Source organism: Cyrtonyx montezumae, unplaced genomic scaffold (genome assembly GCF_038088225.1).
Source record: "Cyrtonyx montezumae isolate F1298 unplaced genomic scaffold, pur_monq_1.0 scaffold_3, whole genome shotgun sequence".
Classification (NCBI taxonomy): domain Eukaryota; kingdom Metazoa; phylum Chordata; class Aves; order Galliformes; family Odontophoridae; genus Cyrtonyx; species Cyrtonyx montezumae.
Genome location: NW_027072034.1, coordinates 36,225,088 through 36,245,068, shown reverse-complemented (window position 1 = coordinate 36,245,068; position 19,981 = coordinate 36,225,088). Strand labels below are relative to the sequence as shown.

Sequence of the window (19,981 nt, the reverse complement as noted above, 5' to 3'; positions counted from 1 at the left end):
GCAGCATCACCTTCTGAAATGATTCCTTTTGTAAAGCTCTTGTGACAAGAAATTAAACTTAACCTATGTACGGGAGAATATGATAACCCTTAAGCCAGTTTGAACTGACTCAAGCTCCACCAAACATTTCTGCCAGAGAAGTGTTTCTTTTATGTGTGGGCGTACCTCAAGTACAATTAAAACATCAAGGCTACAGTCTTCAGAAGATGCCACCATATGATGACTGAGCCTTTCCTGTGGTAATTGATCTGTACAAGTGACAGAACCTTCTATCACAACTAAAGGCAAGGCTACAGAAGTAAGGAAAACAGTTTGGGCTCATGAACTGTCTGCATGGCAACTAGATGGGTGGGGAAATATTTCTTTTTCTCCTGTGTGATAAAGAGGAGGAGTCACAAAACAAGCATTGAGCTAGAAATAAAATCATTTATTTTAAAACATTACAGATTAATAAATAGATTAGTTATCAGAAAACTTAATAAATAGCCTCTTATAATTTACACAAGGCAAATACAACATGCCTATAACTATTTTTTAAAAAGCAAAGAGTAAGCTTGACTGGTAAGCCATTAACAAATATATATATACATTATTTGAAAGCTAATAAAATAAACCATTTTTATGTAATCCATAGTGACTATATTGCAATAGCATTGAAGCAACCCAACCTGACGTCGTGTATTTGATGCCATCCACTTTTCCCCCTGTGTCTCATCAGAACCATTTTTTACATTCCAGGAAAACAAAAGTTAGAAAAAAAGAAAGTTCCACAGTTCAAAAAAAGAATTTAGTTAAAAATACCCCACATTTGTGTAACATTTTCTACTCTCTAGAGTAGCTGCTTGGAGGAATAGAAAAGAAAAATAAAATAACCAAACACAAGAAAACCCATCAAAAACACTTATTTTCAGCTTTTAAGAAAGATTTCTTAATCTCTAACTTTGTGATCATTTCAACATTGTTGTCTGAAACACTTGGGCACTAACAGTAATAACTTTCCACATCATTGGTGCCTCATGTGGTACACTAAAATTCTGCATCACTTAAGCCTGTATTTGGTGGCACCGAAAAAATATTTCAAACGTTGGTCTCTGTAAAGAAAAGACATCAGGTAATTGATAAATATTTGTTAGTAACTGATTTAACAGTAAAGCTTCAGCTAGACAACTGAGGAACATCTACTGAATGCTTTAAATTTCTAAAGAAAGAAAAGAAGGGTACAACATGTGAAGTCCAGTTCTAAGCACTCCATACTTATTAACCCCAGATCTGTCTTCGAATACAAGCCCTCTATTTTCTTAAATTAAAAGCAAAGCTAAACCTCACAGATTCTAGTATTTCAACAAACTCCAGTGTTTTCATTTTTCAGTGCTAGTTGCTTCAGAAAAACACATATGTTCAATACAAACCGAGATCGTTAATAGGAAGCCTCACTTGTCAAACTGCAATGTGACAGGTTCTCGTTAACGTTAGTTTCAGCTCACTAATAAATAGGCTCTATTTACACATATAATGTCTTGGAAAGTCAGTACAGCAGATAACCTTAGGTATTTTTCATTTTTACATAAGTACTTAAGGTAACAAATTCTTTTTTTGGTTGTTGTATCAAAAATGTTTCTATTTTCCTACTGAACATTTGAGGGATTTTTGTGTTTGACACCTAATAGAGACTGGGAGCGACACATGTAAATCCTCCATACACTGAAGGGATAATCATCAAAGCGCTATCGTCAAGTGAGTAACAAGTAAGTATGTTTGATAAGTACAACAGAAGCCAGACATACAGAGTGAAACACCTTTCGTATGGGTCTGAATTTAACTCAAATGCATCCCACCACTGTAATCAGCCCATTTTACACGTGTAGGCTCCATCACTTCCATGAGAGAAGGAAAGCTCAGGAAACAGCTATGCACATTTGCTCCCTGAGATGACAGGACTCAGACATCTTTTTCAAGTGCTTACTTGACAGAGGTGGGGAAAAAAAAGATGGAACAGCTAAAATTCAACTTCAACAGTGCCTCCTTTTAAATCAGAAAAGCAACTGGAAAAGGCTAAAAAAGGGAGGCCATGGGATGGAGGGAGGAAGAATCATACCAACAGTGACAACAAAATGCTAATGCACTTCTAAAGTTAGAACTGAACCAGATCCAGGTACAGCAGTACTCAAAAGAACGCTGTCATGTACTGAACAAAGTAGCAAAAATAAAGGCTTCCATTATTTAGCATTCATGATGTAAAAGGCTGCAGATATAAACGATGTGCAAGGCCACAAGAATTTCTTTCATCTTTTGTGCTGGCTTTTGACATCTGTTTTAAACAACAAGGTTAACCAGATATTTCTAGAAAGCTCATCACGGATGAGGAGCAGCTGGGGAGAAGACACCTATACATACATTTATCAACTGTAAGGATGGCCGAAGGACCACAGAACATGGCTGCTACTTAAATCTTACTCTGCGTAGAGTGCTCATCAAGTAAACTTGTTTGTGTGTTGCAGAAAATGGCAAGAGTTAGACAGGGCAGTCAAGTTAGTGTGGATACAATATTTGCTAATAATTTGCATATGCACCTAATGTACTAGGATAGGCACTTTCTAAATAAATAGGAATGTTTTAAAACAAAACACACAAATATGGCCAAAGAAGGTCTGAGATAAGACAGCAGACTTTTTCCACTTTAACTAAAGAAAGTTCTTCATGGAAACGTTTGGAGATTAAAGGCTAGTACAAAACCAACACGCAACTTGTGAACGTGGATTTAGAAAGGACAATTCGAGTGCTTGAAGAAAACAACCAACATCGCTTTAAAAAGTAGGTCACTGCAGGTCTCACAACTTAGGTACAATTCAGGTTTTAGTTAAAAAAAAAGGAACTAGCGTGACAAAACATACTTGTCTGCTGACAACAAACGTACCACATTCAATCAACATGGACAGAGTTTAGTTGTTAACTGTCTTTCGCAGTCCAATTTGCCCCATCTACAATTCTGAAACGTTCTAGAAATCATATGAAGTACCTGCAAATCCAGGATGGCCCCTTTTCTGCTAGTGCTGTTTTGTTCCACCAACACACCCTATTTCTGTGCCAGTCTATAACAGTGCATGTTTCTGCCAGTTCAGACCACTGAGTCCCTCACAGTTCAGAGCTGTCAAACTGGCTTCCAAACAATAGGTGAGTTTTAAGATAGCGTTAATTCACACCAAAGAAAAAAAGAAACACTTCAGAGTGGACACTATCACTCTCAGTCAACATCTGTATTACCCTCTGCCAGTCACAAAGAGCCATGATTTCTTCAAAGTGTCATGAACTTTTTCAAACACTATCTCGTAATCATACTGGGATTTTGTTTTCTTCAGGAAACATCCTGACCCAGAGACACTGAGTCCCACTGTACAATTGCTGTTTTTGTACTCAAAATGGAAACCTTTAGTACTTTTCAAGCTTTTCTTACGAATTTTTGACTTGTGATTTTTTAACTACCAAATAAAAACACATGAAAATTAACTATTTCTGACATACAAATGTTCTCTAAAAGGTTTAATCTAAACAGTTCAGAATCATTCCACTCCCAGCTTAAGCTATTGTGTACTGCCTGTCAAAATATTATTGCTGAACTATCCACAAAGGTCTGTAAGTTAGTGGATCTGAATGTATGTTCCAGTTGGTTTCCTGAAACTCAGCTCTCTGAATGCCTACGCTCTGTCAGTCTTCAGTCTCTTTCCTGTATTACAATGAGAAATTTTGTGCACTTTTGTCTCTTAAACGTTTATTTTGTTTTTGCTGCTCATTAACTACTTTGCAACACCGCTTCCTGCATTCAGTCACTTAATTAGAATCAAGCTACGTTGGTTGGCTTTGAATAGTCCTCTCATAGGTTACCTCTTCCTATTGCAACTATGCCAAAGCTGTCAAAGCATCTAAGAGTTTCAATTCAGGCTAGTAAATTCTTCCAAAATATGTGTCTCCTGGATGCTTTACATGTTTAGAATTTGAATACAGTCTAGTATTATAGACAGTGAGACTGAATTATTAAACCAATATAGGCCATCTGAAACAAATACATTCACATTTATGCAGTATTTTTGGATTACAAAGGCACTGAAATAGTTCTGAGCTGCTTACAAATAAGCCACCATATAGGCAATGAGTCTGTGCATCATTTCCATATCTTTTACAGTCTTTGTCTGCTCTCAGGTGAATACGGTATGTCTTAATGCACACGTTACAAAGGAAAATGCATACCCTGGACACTACCATCAGCTGATAAGTAAATAGTGAAGGATTTTAAGGGTTCACTGCTCCGTGTAAATAATTAAATGTAAGACTCCCCAGTGTCTTCACCTCATGGCAGACCAAACTGCCAAGGCAGTCACTAAAAAGGACCAATCTGCAGTCCATAATTCAGCCAACAGTAGTCTCAGAATTCACAGCCTTGACGGTGAACACATTGCAGTACTAACAAACTGCTCAACTCACTTTTTTCCCCTTCTTAGTTTTAAGGTACACATCACTAATGGATAGGAGTCAGATTGAGTGCATTAGAAACTGATGTTTTCTACCCACAAAAACAATATCTCAGGGGCAGCTTTAATACAAGGATTCACACAAAGGTCTGACAGAATATCCTCAAATCTCTTCTGACTGATTATCCTTTATAGTAAGGAAATACATCAGTCTCTATGCTGACTCAATCCACGGTTCCAGTTAAAGTAATTTAGTGTATTGACTGGGGTACAGTGGACAACTGCTCCTTTGACACTGGATGGAGGCCTCAAATTCATTTTATGTAGGCACACCAAATCATCAAGAGACTGACTACCAACTCGCATCACATTAGAATCAGTGACCTAGAAATGAAAGGCTCTTTATCTTTCCCTGAGCCATCCAGTTTCTCCTCAAAAAAAAAAAAAAAAAAAAAAAATTAATTAATCTGTCTTCATGTTAGGTTTATTTAAATCTCCGATATTGAAGTTGAACTCCTTGAAGACTTGTATAAGAACAATTCCAATAGACACTGTAGTGAATCCACATGCCATTCCCAAGAAATCAACCACTCCTACATTACTCCATTCCCTGAAAAGGATGGCTGAAGCCAGCAGGACTAGAGTTGTAAACACAACATAGTAGATAGCTCCAAACACAGAGGAGTCAAAACATTCCAGTGCCTTATTGATGTACCTGAACTGAATGATAATGCTACATCCTAATACTGCCAAAAGTACCAGACAGAGGTACAAAGCCCTTTGACTTGATGGATTGTTGTGAAAGATATCTTGAGCAGCCAGCCCAATGCCTTTTGTACTGGGAACAGTGAAACTGCCCAAGAGAGAGCAAATACTGATGTACACCATGATATTAGTAGGTCCATGAGCTGGAGCTATCCAGAAGATAAGCAGGAGAAGCATTAGCAGTACTACGCAGAGATAACCCACGAAAACTGGAAAACAAAACAAGAAAATAGCAAGGTAAGAACTTCTGGCATTCTAAAGATTTTATCAGGCAAATCATGTCCTATCAATAAACCTGAAGTACACATCACAATTACCATTTGCTGTTGAATACAGAGCCAAAATTTTGTGCTTTCTGTGATGCTGTGGCACCTCTAACTAATGACGTCCTCATGTTCTTTGTGTAAAGCAAATCATCAAGTAGTAAAATACACCGTTGCACACTGGAACTGAACTTAAAATGTTTTTTGTTTTTCTTTTTAACTCTCTTCCATCAGGCTTAAAGTCCTTTATGACAGACAGCTGTGATAATACCTCATTCATCACTCATTCACTAAAGCACAGCAGGTGGATCCAGCAAAGAGCTGAAGCATAAAGATAGACTCCATTAACTGACAGAGGTGAGAGGGAACAGATGGAAGAACTGGGAGGCCACATCATTTACATTACAGTGTTAGTGTACCAACTGGACCAGTGAAAAATACTGCATGCTTTAAAACTTTAAAGTCACACATTTCCAATTCATTTTGTTCAGATAAACTAAACTTAGACCAGAGTATTTGTTTTCTTTGGTTTTTTTTTTCTTTATTTTCATTTTTTTCCTTTCATCTGTAACTGTGGAGAGAGCTGTTGCTGTTAAGTTTGAGTTTCTCCCACCTAAAGCAATTAAAGAAAGTAACAATAATTGGAAGTTTAGCTGTTATGATGAAAAATATTAGTGGATCTGGCACATGTGTCAGCACCAGTATGTGTCACCCTGGAACTTCTGAGCTGTTATGAAAAAGAACAGGTATTTCAGCATGCATCTCAACAGCCTATTTATACACACCTTTATATGTAAAATAAATCCAATTGGAACATGATTAACATTTACTGCAAACTTATAATAAAAAAGTAGAATTACAGAACAAAAGACAATGAGTATTTTTTGGTTCGGTATAAAACAATGCGAATCGAGACCCTAGACTTACAGCTTTCATCTCTAAGGAAGTGATACACTCTTTCAAAATTTTAGAAAGCTACAAGTTCAAACAGTCACTGTGCTAAGTTTCCTGCAAAGAAGAACTTTTTGAAAAGCATCTGTGTTTTCCCTTCTGCATAGATATACCAAGAAATCTGAGGTATCCTATCTACATCAAGTCAGTTTTCCTACACAAAAGCTGTATCGGTCTGCCTCTGTCAAGTCACATTTTCTTCACGAGTCAGTTTTCCTATGTCACACCAGTGGCTAGTTTCCTCCTCATGTTTTTTCTCAATCAGTCTCATGAAACCATTCTGAGTTGGAGAAAGAACGAAGTACCTGGATTTGTAAGTTTCTCTTCGAGCTCAGCCTGAGTTGTTACACTCTCAGACTTTGGGGAATGAATGATGAGAACAACAGACCCAGCGCAGCTCAGCAAGCATCCCAGCTTGCCAAGAATGTTCAGTTTTTCTTTCAGCAAATAAGAAGCTAAAATGGACCTTTCACAAAGAAAAAGAAGAAAATTAAGTTTGAATACATCCTGTGTTTAATGCAGTAACGTTGAATATGTATTTGCTTCTTAAATAAATATTATCAAACATTAGTGAATCTTCAAATAGCCCTGAAACACACTTCTTACTTATCAAAAAAAAGTCTCAGCTTTAGTCAGTCCTTGATGTTTCACCTCAGGAAAAGTAGGCCAAAAAAAAAACCACCAAGAAACAAAACTCATTGGCAGATAACTACCTGTTAATGATTTGGTGGAATATCATTAAATATTTTATATGCTACACAACCATGACATAGAAATGATCTTTGATTGCAAAGATCCAAGGACTCAGCTCAAACATATAGCTGACCAAAAAATAAAAAGTGATGTGGCGTGTGCATCACATCACACAGAACTTCAGAAAGGCACATGGCCCACACAGCGCAATGGACATTCTCAAGCAGATAACCACCATGGTCAGATACATAAATTCAGCAGACAACAGTAGGCAAGTGCAAAAATTCTCAGGGCAATATGCAGCATTGTTTTCAAATAATTGTACCTTTTCTCTGCAGTAGTTTCATAAATAGCGCCCAGCCATCCACAAAATATTTAGCTGTGTATTAAACTCCATTCAGGAACCATCACTGCCTTATTTCTTTTCCCTTCCCCTTATGTTAACATAACATTGAAGAAGCTGTGAGTATCCACTTGCAGGGGAGTCTCTCCCTTCAGGAAACTGGGCCAAATCCAATTGAATTAAAATCAGCATCAATAAACACGTGTGGATTGTGGATAGCAGGACAGAGAACAAATGTGAAACAAAGGGAAGAATCTACGTAGTGAGGGAACTGTGAATTAGAGAATGAGCAGAAGAGTCCAGAATAATCAAAACGAAGGGAAAAAAACAAACAACAACAACAACAAAATCCCCAACAATTGTTTAATGATTACTACAGTCCAGAACAGATAAAACAGAAGGTATTCAGGAACTCTTTACTCATCATTCTCCTATCACCACCACTCTGGACATATACTTCACTGGGCAAAGCGGGAACAGGCAACATTATAATTCATCATTACACTCACAAACTTGGCATCTCCTTTGCAGACATCTAACTATCAGAGTCTATCTGACACAAAGTAGTAACAACATGCAAATGAAAAAAAAGTAAACCCTTACCCAAATGGAACGCCAAGGGCACCCAAGGGAGTCACTAACACAGTTGGGACTGCAGTGTAAGCCAAGAAATTCCCTATCTGACCAAGAGCCACTGTCAAGAGAAACAGAAATAGTGCTTTAAACCCCTTTGTAAAAAGAAGGAATGAAAACTTACCCAATACTGTTTGAGAAAGATTGATTTAACTGGAAAACAGATGTTGCAGATCCACTCAGCTCTGTTAATTTTGCACTTAACCCAAATGGCTGGAATTTTTATACATTAATATGGCATCTGAATCTGCCACAGAAGAAGATCCAAGAGTAAATAATTTTATTCACAACTTTTCTTGGTGAACTACAAATAGGACCACCAGTTAGAAACACTCATTGATCACACTCAAATATCTTCATATAGGGAGTGTCAAAAGTACATAAAACCTATACTTTCAGGTTCAGAAAACACATACATTTTTAACAGCAGTGTTACCTTCTGAGTGAAAAATAAGGACAATACTCAGCAAACAAATCTAATAATGAAACATCAAGCACATGCAGAAAAGCTCTTCGGTATAGAATAGAGTGCTTCAACTTTTCACAGCATCATACAACATCAGAAGAAATTTCTGATCATTGTAAAAAGAACAAATCTATACCAAGTCACATTATTAGCCTCACAACCTTATTTTCTCCACTCTGTCCCACAAAAAGCAGTTCTGAAATTTACCACATTATTGCACACCACAGCTGTGATAAACAGATAATGTGTTCAAGTTTTCAGTTAAAAAAAAAAAAAGAAGAAAAAGGCTGGATGGTTTTGCAAGTGCTGGCAAGTTTATAGTACGTTTATAATAGGTCAACACGATGCTTACACACTCACAGTTTGGTAACTGGCAAAAACTGTGAGACTCAACACAAATCACATACAGCTCAAATTTCAAGTTGATTTTAAGAGCCATTATGAACATTTGAAAACATTTCAAGAATCCACACTGTCTCTCTGCTCAGGCTGACACTGCCCTTGACTATCAAATGTTGTTATCATCAAATTGCTCTTCAGACCCGCAAAGCACACTGAAAACATTAATTAACTTGCTGAATTAGCTCACATTACCTGTAAAGATGAAGACCTGTGTAACCTACAAGAAGCACGGAGATGCACAAACTTACAGAACTGCAATACATGGCAAGATTATACTAATTGAAGTCACTGAAGCTTTCTCTATATGCAAGAGTGAGCTAGAAAAGCTAATGAGCAGCATTGCTAGAGCACAAACTGATCCCTCAGTCAGTGTTGATCTTTTGAAGGCTTTCAGCCCTGAGAGCAAAGTAATTCAGCTACCAACCTCAGTTCTGTATTTTGGCAGGCACATGGGGCAGCTGCCCTCAAGGCATCCAATGGCTGGTATGGAGGGCAGGACCCACCTGGCATGCTATGGATCTGCAGATTTCACACATTTCCAAGTTATTCTGTCAAAAGTTTGCTTCTTTTTTTTTTGTGTAGGTCAGGCGACCTGTCTTTCTCTTGTCAGAACACTAATATACGGCACCAACTCAGATACATAAATAAGGTCTCTGAAGCGTCGGTCACATTGCCTGTGTAATGAGCCAAGTGAACTTAGCAAAACTTTTCAGCATTACCATAGAACAGTAGCAATCTCCCCACTGTGAATGACAGACTAGGATTTACTAAGACCATTAAAAAAAATTGAATCTCAGTAACAGTTACCATCTGCCTGCTGTTGAAGACCTTTGCTGCCAACATATCCAGTCATCAGTGGTTACAAACTCATCTACAGACACACCAGTGCTATAAACCAAGTCACTACTTAAGTTCCTGAAGGCACACCAGGCTTCCAGCTTGCAAAAGAAGCACTGATATCCCAGAAATTATTGCAACACAAAGCTTGATGCACACTGACATGTCTACATCTGTGAGACCAGTAAAAGCAAATCTGAACAGTGAAAGCTGTGTGCTCCATGCACTCCAGAGGCTTTATTGCAAACAAACTTTAGCCTCTTCCCACAGGCTGAGTGTTCACAGCTGATGTGCATTAGGAATGTTCCTAGAGTATATCTACCAGACTCGTATTATAGCAAAATGTTCAGCTTGCACTGAAACTAATCAATTAACTAATGAACATAAAGCCAACTGAGATACCTGCAATCACTCTCTGGACTAGTGTTAAAAAAAATAAGAAAGTCAAAACAGAAGTTCCTCAGTAGAATCTGTAAGCCTTTCTTTGAAGTCTTCCCATGGATCCCAAGGCCACATAACAGTTGTCTGAACAGACGCTGCAAAAACAAGTTGATACAGCTGATGCTGGCTTTGCTAGTCGTCCTAACTCCCAATTCTGTCCTTGAAAAAAATACGTAATTGAAAAAAAAAAAATGTCACCCCACCTAGTCCCAAAGAATTAGGTTTGCCTAGATTCCACACTTGCCTGCCTGACAGGCCCTTGCTACTGCAGTTTCTAACAGCGTTGCAGTAATGAACCTATAAAGTCCTTAATTGGGTTCTCTGTAAAATAAGTGAGGGTGTGTTTTGAAATATCCGCACCTAGCTGATAGACAAAAGCCAACTTAAACCACTCCCTTCAGCTGTTTCACCTTCAGCCAGTTCAGGCAACTCTTTTGAGAGTGAAGTCTTCTAACTCCTGCACTAAAAACTCTCCAATGTAAACCGTCTGTTCTGAACTTCAATACAAAAGCTTCACAGGCAACAAACAGTAGTGACCAAAGCATAAATTTATTGCTGTTTAGGCAGCAGCGATCATGGAATCAGAAGCCCACAAAGCACTAATTAAACTCTGCTTGAATTAGCTACAGACTTGCTTCAGAAGCTCTGCTGGCTCCTACGCTTGCTGTGAACCCCATCCTTTGAGGGATCTATCAGTTTCCATTTCTCTTGTACAGCTTGAGGACAATAAAGTACCTTGTTGCATCAAAGCAAGGGAACGTAACTGGACTCATGATTCTCAGAAACAGCATCAGAACATTTCCAAATAATCCACAGAAGGCTGGACTAGTGTCTATAAACCAGTTTTGCCTTTGAACTTCTGTGGGTAAGACCAGAACTGAACTACAAAAGGAAAAAGCTAGTTACTCTGCATGGATTAAAACTGGAGGGTGAACTTAACTTGAGGATAACTCACAAAGACACTAAAACTTGTACAGATCTCATAATCACATAAGGCTTCATATTAACCTGCAAATTAATAACACCAAAAGCAGAGCTATCAAACTAGAAATAAAAAAAGATACTGTTTTTTAAATTGAGGCTAAGTGCTTTCAGATCTAAAACAAAACGCGTGCTCAATGAGCCCCTTTGTGCAGAGCTACAATTTCTTATTCAGCTTTGAGTTTTATTAAAAACTGGGTGTACCATTGCAATCCAGAGACAGAAAGCATGCAAGAATCCAGTCAGAGCAGTGTGTGGGTGCCAAGAGCTGCAAGTATCAGATGGTTCAGAGAACCCAGGAATAAAAAATAAAAAATGTGATCTGGGTTTATCCCAGACCTTTGCCTTTTCTAACACTATCAGGCAGAACAACCAGAGAGGCTGTTTAGTAAGAGAGGGATATTTCTGAGGGAAAGCAATTTCACTACAAGTGAGTGCCAGATCTAAGATCAGAAACCAGATTTTCTGATGTCTCATTTCACCAACTAACCACAACTTCCTCCTTCAAAAAATAATAAATAAATTAAAAAAAAAAAATCAAACCATTAAGCTACTTACTTGCAATAGTGCCAGACCACCATACTATATCTGTCAAGTATGAAGTACCTGAGAGAGGAAGTATAGGAAGATATATTAGAAAAAACATCAAACTGCATAATGGGAACAACAAAATGCAACGGTTTCAGTACTCACGACTATTAAGGACTTCTATCCTAACCTTTTTCCTCAAGGCAGCTGAGTAGGCGGAAAACAAAAGAGAAGATGGAAGGTGCCCAGACCTGGCCTGCAGGGCAAATGAAACTGCCCAAGTCAGAGCTTCTCAAGTGAACATACTAGCTAGAGGCTCTGCTTTCCAGACTGGAACTCCTATGCAACACTAACTCTGTATGACTTTGAAGGGTGCCCAAAATGCCAGCAACTGCCACTCTGAAGGAAGTTTAATTTACACACAGAAGCCACTACTAGGAGAATGGGAAAGATACGGAAACAAAGCATTATTTGGATAAATTAATTTCTTAACATAGCTCCAATGGGGTTGTATTTTGATCAAGAATGTGTCTTGCAGATTTGGCAATAAGGTAGTGTGGACATATCCTCCTGCATTTGAATACCTGGAAAATGCTGTGACCGGAACCTCTGAATTACTGACATATCACTACATTTCCAAGAGGCATAAAAACTTAGAATGGTCCCCTTGTGCCTTCCCAGCTCAACGCTGACTATTTTCATGGCTAGATGGTTGAAGTTTGACCTGGAGTGCCACAGCTCTGTTTTTGTACAGCATCGCTGCTAATTACTACTTACTAAACCAAATGCTAGCCCCCACCAAAGATTACTTGAGCAGAATGTGAGAATAACGTGATGCCAGCTTTTCCAGCAATCCTACTCTGCCTTAGCTTGGGAGCTTGGGAAAACACCCTCTTTGAAGATCTGCTGGACCATTAGGCAGTACTGTAGCGAGCACATTTCTCCTATGAAGAAAGGTTGAGGGACTTGGGCTTGTTTAGAAGGGTCTGGGGAGACCTCACTGTGGTCTTCTAGTACTTGAAAGGAGCTTATAAGCAGGAGGAAGACAGACTTTTTATACTGTCTAATAGTGGCAGGATAAGGGGGAATGGCTTTAAACTAGAAGAGGGGAGATATAGATTAGAAATGAAAAGGAAATTCTTCACTCAGAGGGCAGTGAGATGCTGGCACAGGCTGCCCAGAGAAGCTGTAAATGTCCCATCCCCGGAGATAATCAAGGCCAGGTTGGATAGGGTCCTGAACACCCACTGCAGGGAGTTGGAACTAGATGGTCTTTAAGGTCCCTTCCAACCTAAGACATTCTACAGTGCGCGCTCTGAAATCCCAGACGAAAGAAAGATATAATCATCTGCAACTCTGGAGACTTATGAAATATTAAGCGCTTGGAAATCACACTATATAATCGAAGTGAGATGGAAAATGACTAATGAAAATGGCCAGCTTTAGAGTGGGAGTAATCATTTTTTAGACTTTTGTTATTGCATATAAAATAAAAACACTTGGGGGCACAAATTACAGAAAATATTGACTCAAGTAAGATAATTTTGCAAAATATTTGCCACCCGCTGCTGTTTCTAACTGAGGATTACTAATTGCAATGACATGATATTATTGACTCAGGAGAGATCATAGAAAAGACTTGAAGTTTCTCCTTGCTAATTATACAGCACCCACTGAAGCCAGTGGAAAAAAGACATCATCTGACACCGAACATCTCAGGCTCTTAGTTCTGACTGCAAGGTTCAAGGAAGAGCCACATGGCTTCACAATATTAAGTAGAGAGAAACTGAAGGTATTTTGGCTGGACGTCTCATAGAATCATTTGGGTTGGAAGGGAGTTTTAAAGGTCATCTAGTCCAACCTGCAATGCACAGAGATGGGAAACACTTGGAAAGACTCACAAGTAAAACTCAGTCATACCTTCAGAGCAGATGTTTCACAGCTGTGACACTCAGCACCCACTCGAATGCACCCCCATCAGCCACCCAATTCAGGACAATACTGAGGTAATAAGGCCCAACCGTAATGCAAAACAGAAAGTGCCTTTAGCAGGGCTGGGCTGGAAAGTCTTCCCTATCTCTTTAATTTCCCTTACGAAAAGATTTGCAGTTATGATGCAGTGCAATTTCTCTGTAGTCAATAAAAATAGATTACAGCCATCTCGAAGGGAGAGTGTGCCTGCAAAACAGTGGACTCCCCAATACCTTTAATGTGAGGTCATTGTAGAAAGTTTAACAACTTGCTAGATCAGGCTGTCAGCCGGCAGTAGAGGAGCTGGAAGTTTTGTTTTGCTCCTCTGCATCCACACACGCACACACTGGAGTTTTCCTACACCCCAAGCATCGAGATGCAGCCAGCAAAGTGCTGTTCTCAGGCTGCGTGCTTCGGGGACCTCCATTTGGAGCACAAAACACAGAAGACGTCCACACCCCGTGAACTCCCATCTCTGCTCCGGCTAAGCCGCTCAGACAGCACCACAAACTCCCGAGTAGGTTTACATCACAAAACAATAACGAGGGATGGGATTTTACCTGCGCTAGGGAGCTGCTTCGGCAGGGAGATGGACTAGATGATCTCTAGAGGTCCCTTCCCACCCCTACAGTTCTGTGATTGTCAACGTGACAAGACCGGCAGTGACTTCGCGCTGTGGGCGCGCCTTCCTCCGCCACGCGGCTGCTGGAGCTCGGTGCATCCCGGGGAAGGGCCCCAGCGGACAACTAACCCCAACTGCCTGAGCCAGCGGGGAACGACCGGCGGTGCCGCGCGGAAGCGAAGGCGCAACGCGCGCCGGCAGAAGCGCGGTGTCCAGCGCGGCAGCGGGACAGCGGACACGCGGGCTGGGCAGCGGTGCCGGTGCCTTTGCTGAACAAGCCCCCACCCCACCCCCGCGCGCAAGGTGCCCCCGGCCCGCCGTGCCCGCGGCGGGCGGGGCCCGGCTCGATGCCGCCGTGCCGCAGGGGGCCGGCATCCCCGCCGCGGCGCTCCCCCCCGCACTGCAGCGCCCGGGGCGGCGGGGTTCCTACCTCGCCCGCGGGCCCGCACGATCCCTTTCTTCTGCAGGACGAAGGTGGAGCCGTTCACCAGGCTGGACACCACGGCCACGCTTAAGCCCAGCGACACGGCGGCGGGGCCGGGGCTCTGCGCCGCCCCGTCCCCCGCTGCCGCACCGACCGCCATCCGCATCGCCCCGCCGACGGCTTCACGCACGGCGGCTGCCCGGGCCCAGCGCTGCCGGCAGCGGCTCTGCGCCGGGACCGCCCCGCGCTGCGCGCTCCGCCCGCCGGAGGCGGCTCCGTGCCGGGCCCGCCGCGGGGACGGCAGCACGATGACGTCATGCCACCGCGTCCCCCCACCCCGCGCACACATGTGCTCTGACGTCACGGCACGGCGCTGTGTGGAGCGCGGACCCTGTGAGGGGCGTGCGAGGGGTCCCAGCTCTTCCCTCGGGGTCTGCGCAGCTTCTGGCCGTGACGCGCGTTGGGAAGGCAGCGGGAACGTAGCGCCAAGAGCCTGGCTGCGCTGAACTGAGAGCAGCCTTCGTGCTCACACAGGTGTGGCACGCATCTCACAGCACCGTAGGGCTTGGAAACGGCCTCTGAAGATGGTCGAGTCCAGCCTCCCTGCTAAAGCAGGTTCCCCGCTGTAGGTCGCTGTATATTTAACACTCTGGAAGAGAGGGTTTGTCCTTGTGAGGCTCGCAAGATCTGCAGAATAACGCATGAGGTGGAAAAACAGTTCTCTATAGCAGCCTTTAGAATTTTGCAGAGCACAAAACAAGAAGAGTGGGGAAGACAAACACAAGGTACTTATAAATCCCAGCTTCTGACCTATATACAGCCTACTAACACGTACAATGAAAGTTATTACAGGAAATAGCTTGTGCTTGACCAGTGGAAGGATGAGATATGTTTAAGAGCTTTAACAACCAGTTACCAAGCAAGTTTCTGAACAAAGTTCAAACATGAGCGATTTTTATAGTTGAAATCTCTCTGTGGTTTGGTCAAGAAAAGAGTAAAAAAAAAAATCCCAAGAAACACATACCCCCTAAAAAACCCAACAGGTATCAGAGATTGTAAGAAAATGTTTACTCTCTCTATCCACGTTATTTTAGTCTTTAAATTGTAAAGCTTAGATACGTTTTTCTGAAGTACCTGCTTGGATAGGTAATTCCACATATACCTAGTCCCTCATTCAGCTGGTTACTATTACTCTTGCCAAAAAAACTTCTCTAGGACTAGTCACAGACTAAAATAAGAAACATTGTGTTGATAAATAATAACTTTGCAAGTATCTTGAAAACCAGAGCCTGACTCGGCCAGCATCTTACCAGATCACTTCATTGAATGAACATCTGCATTATCGGTTTTACAAACCTTTTGAACCAAGGCATAAGTATACCTCAAAAACATCTCATATCATCCACAGAATGGCTTAGGTTGGAGGGGACCTTAATGATCACCTAGTTCCACCTGCCAGCTCAGGTGGCCCATGGCCCCATCAAACCTGGTAGACATGCCTTGGGATCCTCCCCAGAGGAAGGGATGAATGATGGAGGTAGGTCTCTTGGAAAGGGACGAGCAAAGCTGGTAAAGGTTCTACTGTTGTTTGTTTTGTTTTTCTAGTGTATTATTTTTTTCTAAAAAATATATAGGGCAGGGTGCAGAGTGGACATTTTTGGGGTACGATGGGTTTTTCCCTGAGCTGAAGGGAAAAGAAAAATGCTTGAGATCTACCTGATCCAAAGGAATGCATTGCTTCCTCTGTAATGGCTTTGATTCTTCTGTTCTGATTGTTTTAGGTACATAAAATAAAAATGATTACAAAGTAAATTAATGCAACTGTTGAAGTGTTTTTTTCTTTGTTAGAGGAAAATCAGATCATTCTGTATCTGGCACAGACTGAGAACCATAGTGGCTATGCCCAGAAGGTGATCTGAAACTCCTGATAAAGTAGCTGGGAGAGCCGGGTGGAAACCTACCAGCAGCTGTATCCAACCCTGAGGCAAGAGCAGTAATTCTGCTTGGCAAAGCACTGAAGAGATCAACTTTGCCAGCAAGTGAAGCAGTAAGAACTGATACTGTAGAGAAAACAGTGAAACAGTGAAAATCCTTTCCCTGTTTTCTGGCCTTTGGAGAACCAAAGCCCACAATAAGTAGAGTTACGTGAAGACAGTTGTGTCCACTGAGCCTTGGCCTGAAGATTACCTTAAAATCCTTCCTAAGAACACTGGAGGAGTTGCTGGGAGCATGGAAATGGATTTGGTACAAGTGGGCCACCACTGGTATGAGTAGATCTGTTTTGGAAAGGAAGTGCCTTAATTCTTGTTTTGCTGTGGGCATTCATACCTGCAGATGGGAGAATGAAAGGAAGCCTTGGTGTCCTGAAATATGTAGTGCTGCATCTTGGGTCCTGATGGCTCTTTGACTGTCCTCCCTACTACATTAATAAGGACCAGAGAAGACTGTAGAATCTTTGGGCACAGGTTTGAACTTTTAAACATATTATGGTCTTTGTGAAATGAAACCATAACACTGAGCTCTACTGCGTTGTAGACAGTGGCCACAGGACTCCTGGAGCATCCTGTGGGGCTGGCATTGAAGAGAATCAGGCTCAGTTATGATGCCTAAAATTGGACATCTGAAACTGCAACACTATGCTGCCTTATACCTCATCTGTAACTTGGGAGGTCACATCTCCTTCTCATTGGTCGCCACTAGAAAGGCAGCCCTCAGGTATACTGGCTGTCTTCCAGAGCAGAACAGCATTCTGCAAATCAGCACAATCCAATGTAGTCTGAAACTGAGTGAGGACAGGGAAGGTTTCCTCTGCTGCTTTGCCACTGTTTGTGCAGTGGAGCTGCTCTAAGTGTGGAATTCTTAAAGTCTGGAGTGAATGAACAACAGAGTTTAGCTAAAGATACTGATCACTTACAATGCTGGAGAACTTCATCTTTCTTCTCAGAGAGACAGCGCAAGGCTGATGCTGGGTTATTGACACAGGTAGCACAGCGGGCATATTGCAGACAGATGGGGCCATTTTGGCTCTCTTTCAGGTCCTTGGAAGGAACCTGTCCATTGTGCAGTAGACAGAAGGTAGGCAGCTAGTTCTGATGTATTAACATGCTGCAGAGAACCCAATTTAATCAATACCATGCCTACTCACACATGCTGAGCAGAAATCACTTCTAGATCCCCAGCGACTAGGGAAGACAGGAAAAATCAACAATTTTCCAGATAATTTTGCAGCAGATGGTATAGTCCACCCACATTAATCACATAATTGTAGGAGTTGGAAGGGACCTCCAGAGATCATCTAGTCCAGCCCCCTGCCAAAGCAGCTCCCTAGCCCAGGTTGCACAGGTAGGCATCCAGGCAGGTCTTGAACATCTCTAGAGAAGGAGACTCCACCACCTCTCTGCGCAGCCTGTGCCAGTGCTAAATTAGTTGCAAAGTAATGTAATACATATAGTATCTATGTACCCAGCTCTTTGTCTTCATATTTTGGATGGATGATGAAAGCCTGGTACGCACTAGCATTTTAGCATGAACTTTTAGAACAAGTCTTCCAGTGAAGGCATGATAGTCACTGTAATTTTAAAAAGCTGACTATTACACTCTTGGGCGCAAAAAAAATTGCCTGCCTTTCCCAAATCTTCATTGTTAATTAGACACATTCATCTTCTGCTTGAGTTTAAGGGAGTTCAGACTTAGAGGTGTTGTTGTTAGGTCTGACATGGTGATTTATACCACTGCTTTGGTATGCAGTTTGATATACAGATGCATACCAAACTACCATGTCGTAGTCAGAGAATCCCCTTTGGGCTGATCTTTTCCTTTCAAATTGGTCAGCTGCTGAATTGAGTATGTTTCAGGGTATACCTTGGAGACTTGGGCAATTCAAATTCTCCCAAGTGAAGAAGTCAGAGGCACTCCTCCCACTGATCAAGTAAGCTCTGTCATGAGATTTGCTGAGTAGTTCCAACAATACGTATCTGGATTTTCTATTACACTGCTGCTCAGGAAATAATCTTTTATAGCAGACACCTCAGGGAATATAGCAGTCAGCTGCCTGCTCAAAGATCAGTTTTTGTAAGGTAGAGTGCATCCTTTGTTATAACACTGCACTCCAAAGCCTGAACTTCACTGTAAGGTTTATTTTTATATAGGTGTTTTCGAATGGAGTTTCAAGGCAATATCGTTGCAAGATTACATACTCACTGCCATGTATCTGAACTGGATTTTTTTTTTTTTTGTCATCCAATAGGGTACCAATTTCAACATGAGAATGGCTTATTTTCCTTATTTACTTTCCACTTGAGGCCTCACTTTGAACCAACCATGCCTTTGCAAACTGTAAGCCACTGAGCTTGCAGTAGCTATCTTATATTCAGTTCTATGTGTTTGCAGTATGCCTCCTTTCTAGTAAGATGTTTTACCTACTGAATACCTGCCTTCTCAGCAGGAAAGCTATATCTCCAGCTTCACTCACCGTTGCCTCCCAGGTGAGCTCTGCATACTTCCCAAGGGCACAGTGAAGTTGTCTTTCTTCACTGGGAGAATCATACTGAAAATGTTCATGCCCAGCTATGGGGCTTAATCAGAATCCTGAGAAAAGGTGAAGGGCTGATGGGAGTTCTTTCTACAGAGGATCTACCAAAAAGTGAACAATGCCAGAAGACTCTCCGCCACGTTACTCTGCTCCAAATTAGAGTGGCTGCAGAGCTAACTACTTTCATTTTTAACACTGAGTTTAATGTAACAGTGCTGGTTTGAGAGCTATAATGGAAAGTGGCTGTGGTAGTTATTTATCTAAGCTGGAAGGAAACCAACTGGCACGCAGTTAGTCTTACTGTGTTCAGCATTACCACCACATTATCACACCTGTGGGTTTACACCTTTTAATTAGGTGAGGCTGCACTTGTACTAAGCACAACTTTAAGATCTTAGGCAATGTCAGAAACTAAGTCGTTACCTTCTAAGTAAATTCATTCAAATCCTGGCAATGTCTACACTGAAAAGTCAGTTTGCTTTGTAGTCTGGGTGTCTATTGCATGATAAATCAGTATTAACGCTGTGTAGTATGTCATGACTCCTAACATAAAGTGATATTTAGTAATGATTAAAATGGTTGGGTTAAATTTGGTCTGAGTTCACACAAAGCAGCAGGTAGGAGTGCTAGCTCACTAAGGTTAAATTGGAAGTCTTGTTTCATATTG

At 41.4% G+C, this 19,981-nt stretch overlaps 1 protein-coding gene across 1 annotated transcript; it reads right to left on the bottom strand.

Annotated features, from left to right (window-relative positions):
- Positions 1 to 422: 422 nt before the first annotated feature.
- On the bottom strand, positions 423 to 14,964 carry NIPA1 (NIPA magnesium transporter 1). The gene is made up of 5 exons (XM_065741238.1): positions 14,790 to 14,964; positions 11,797 to 11,844; positions 8,082 to 8,172; positions 6,748 to 6,908; positions 423 to 5,437 (listed from the first exon to the last, which is right to left on the bottom strand). Exons 1-5 carry the CDS (start codon positions 14,947 to 14,949, stop codon positions 4,926 to 4,928), a joined length of 972 nt encoding a protein of 323 aa, XP_065597310.1. The 5' UTR covers positions 14,950 to 14,964; the 3' UTR covers positions 423 to 4,925.
- Between the last annotated feature and the right edge of the window lie 5,017 nt (positions 14,965 to 19,981).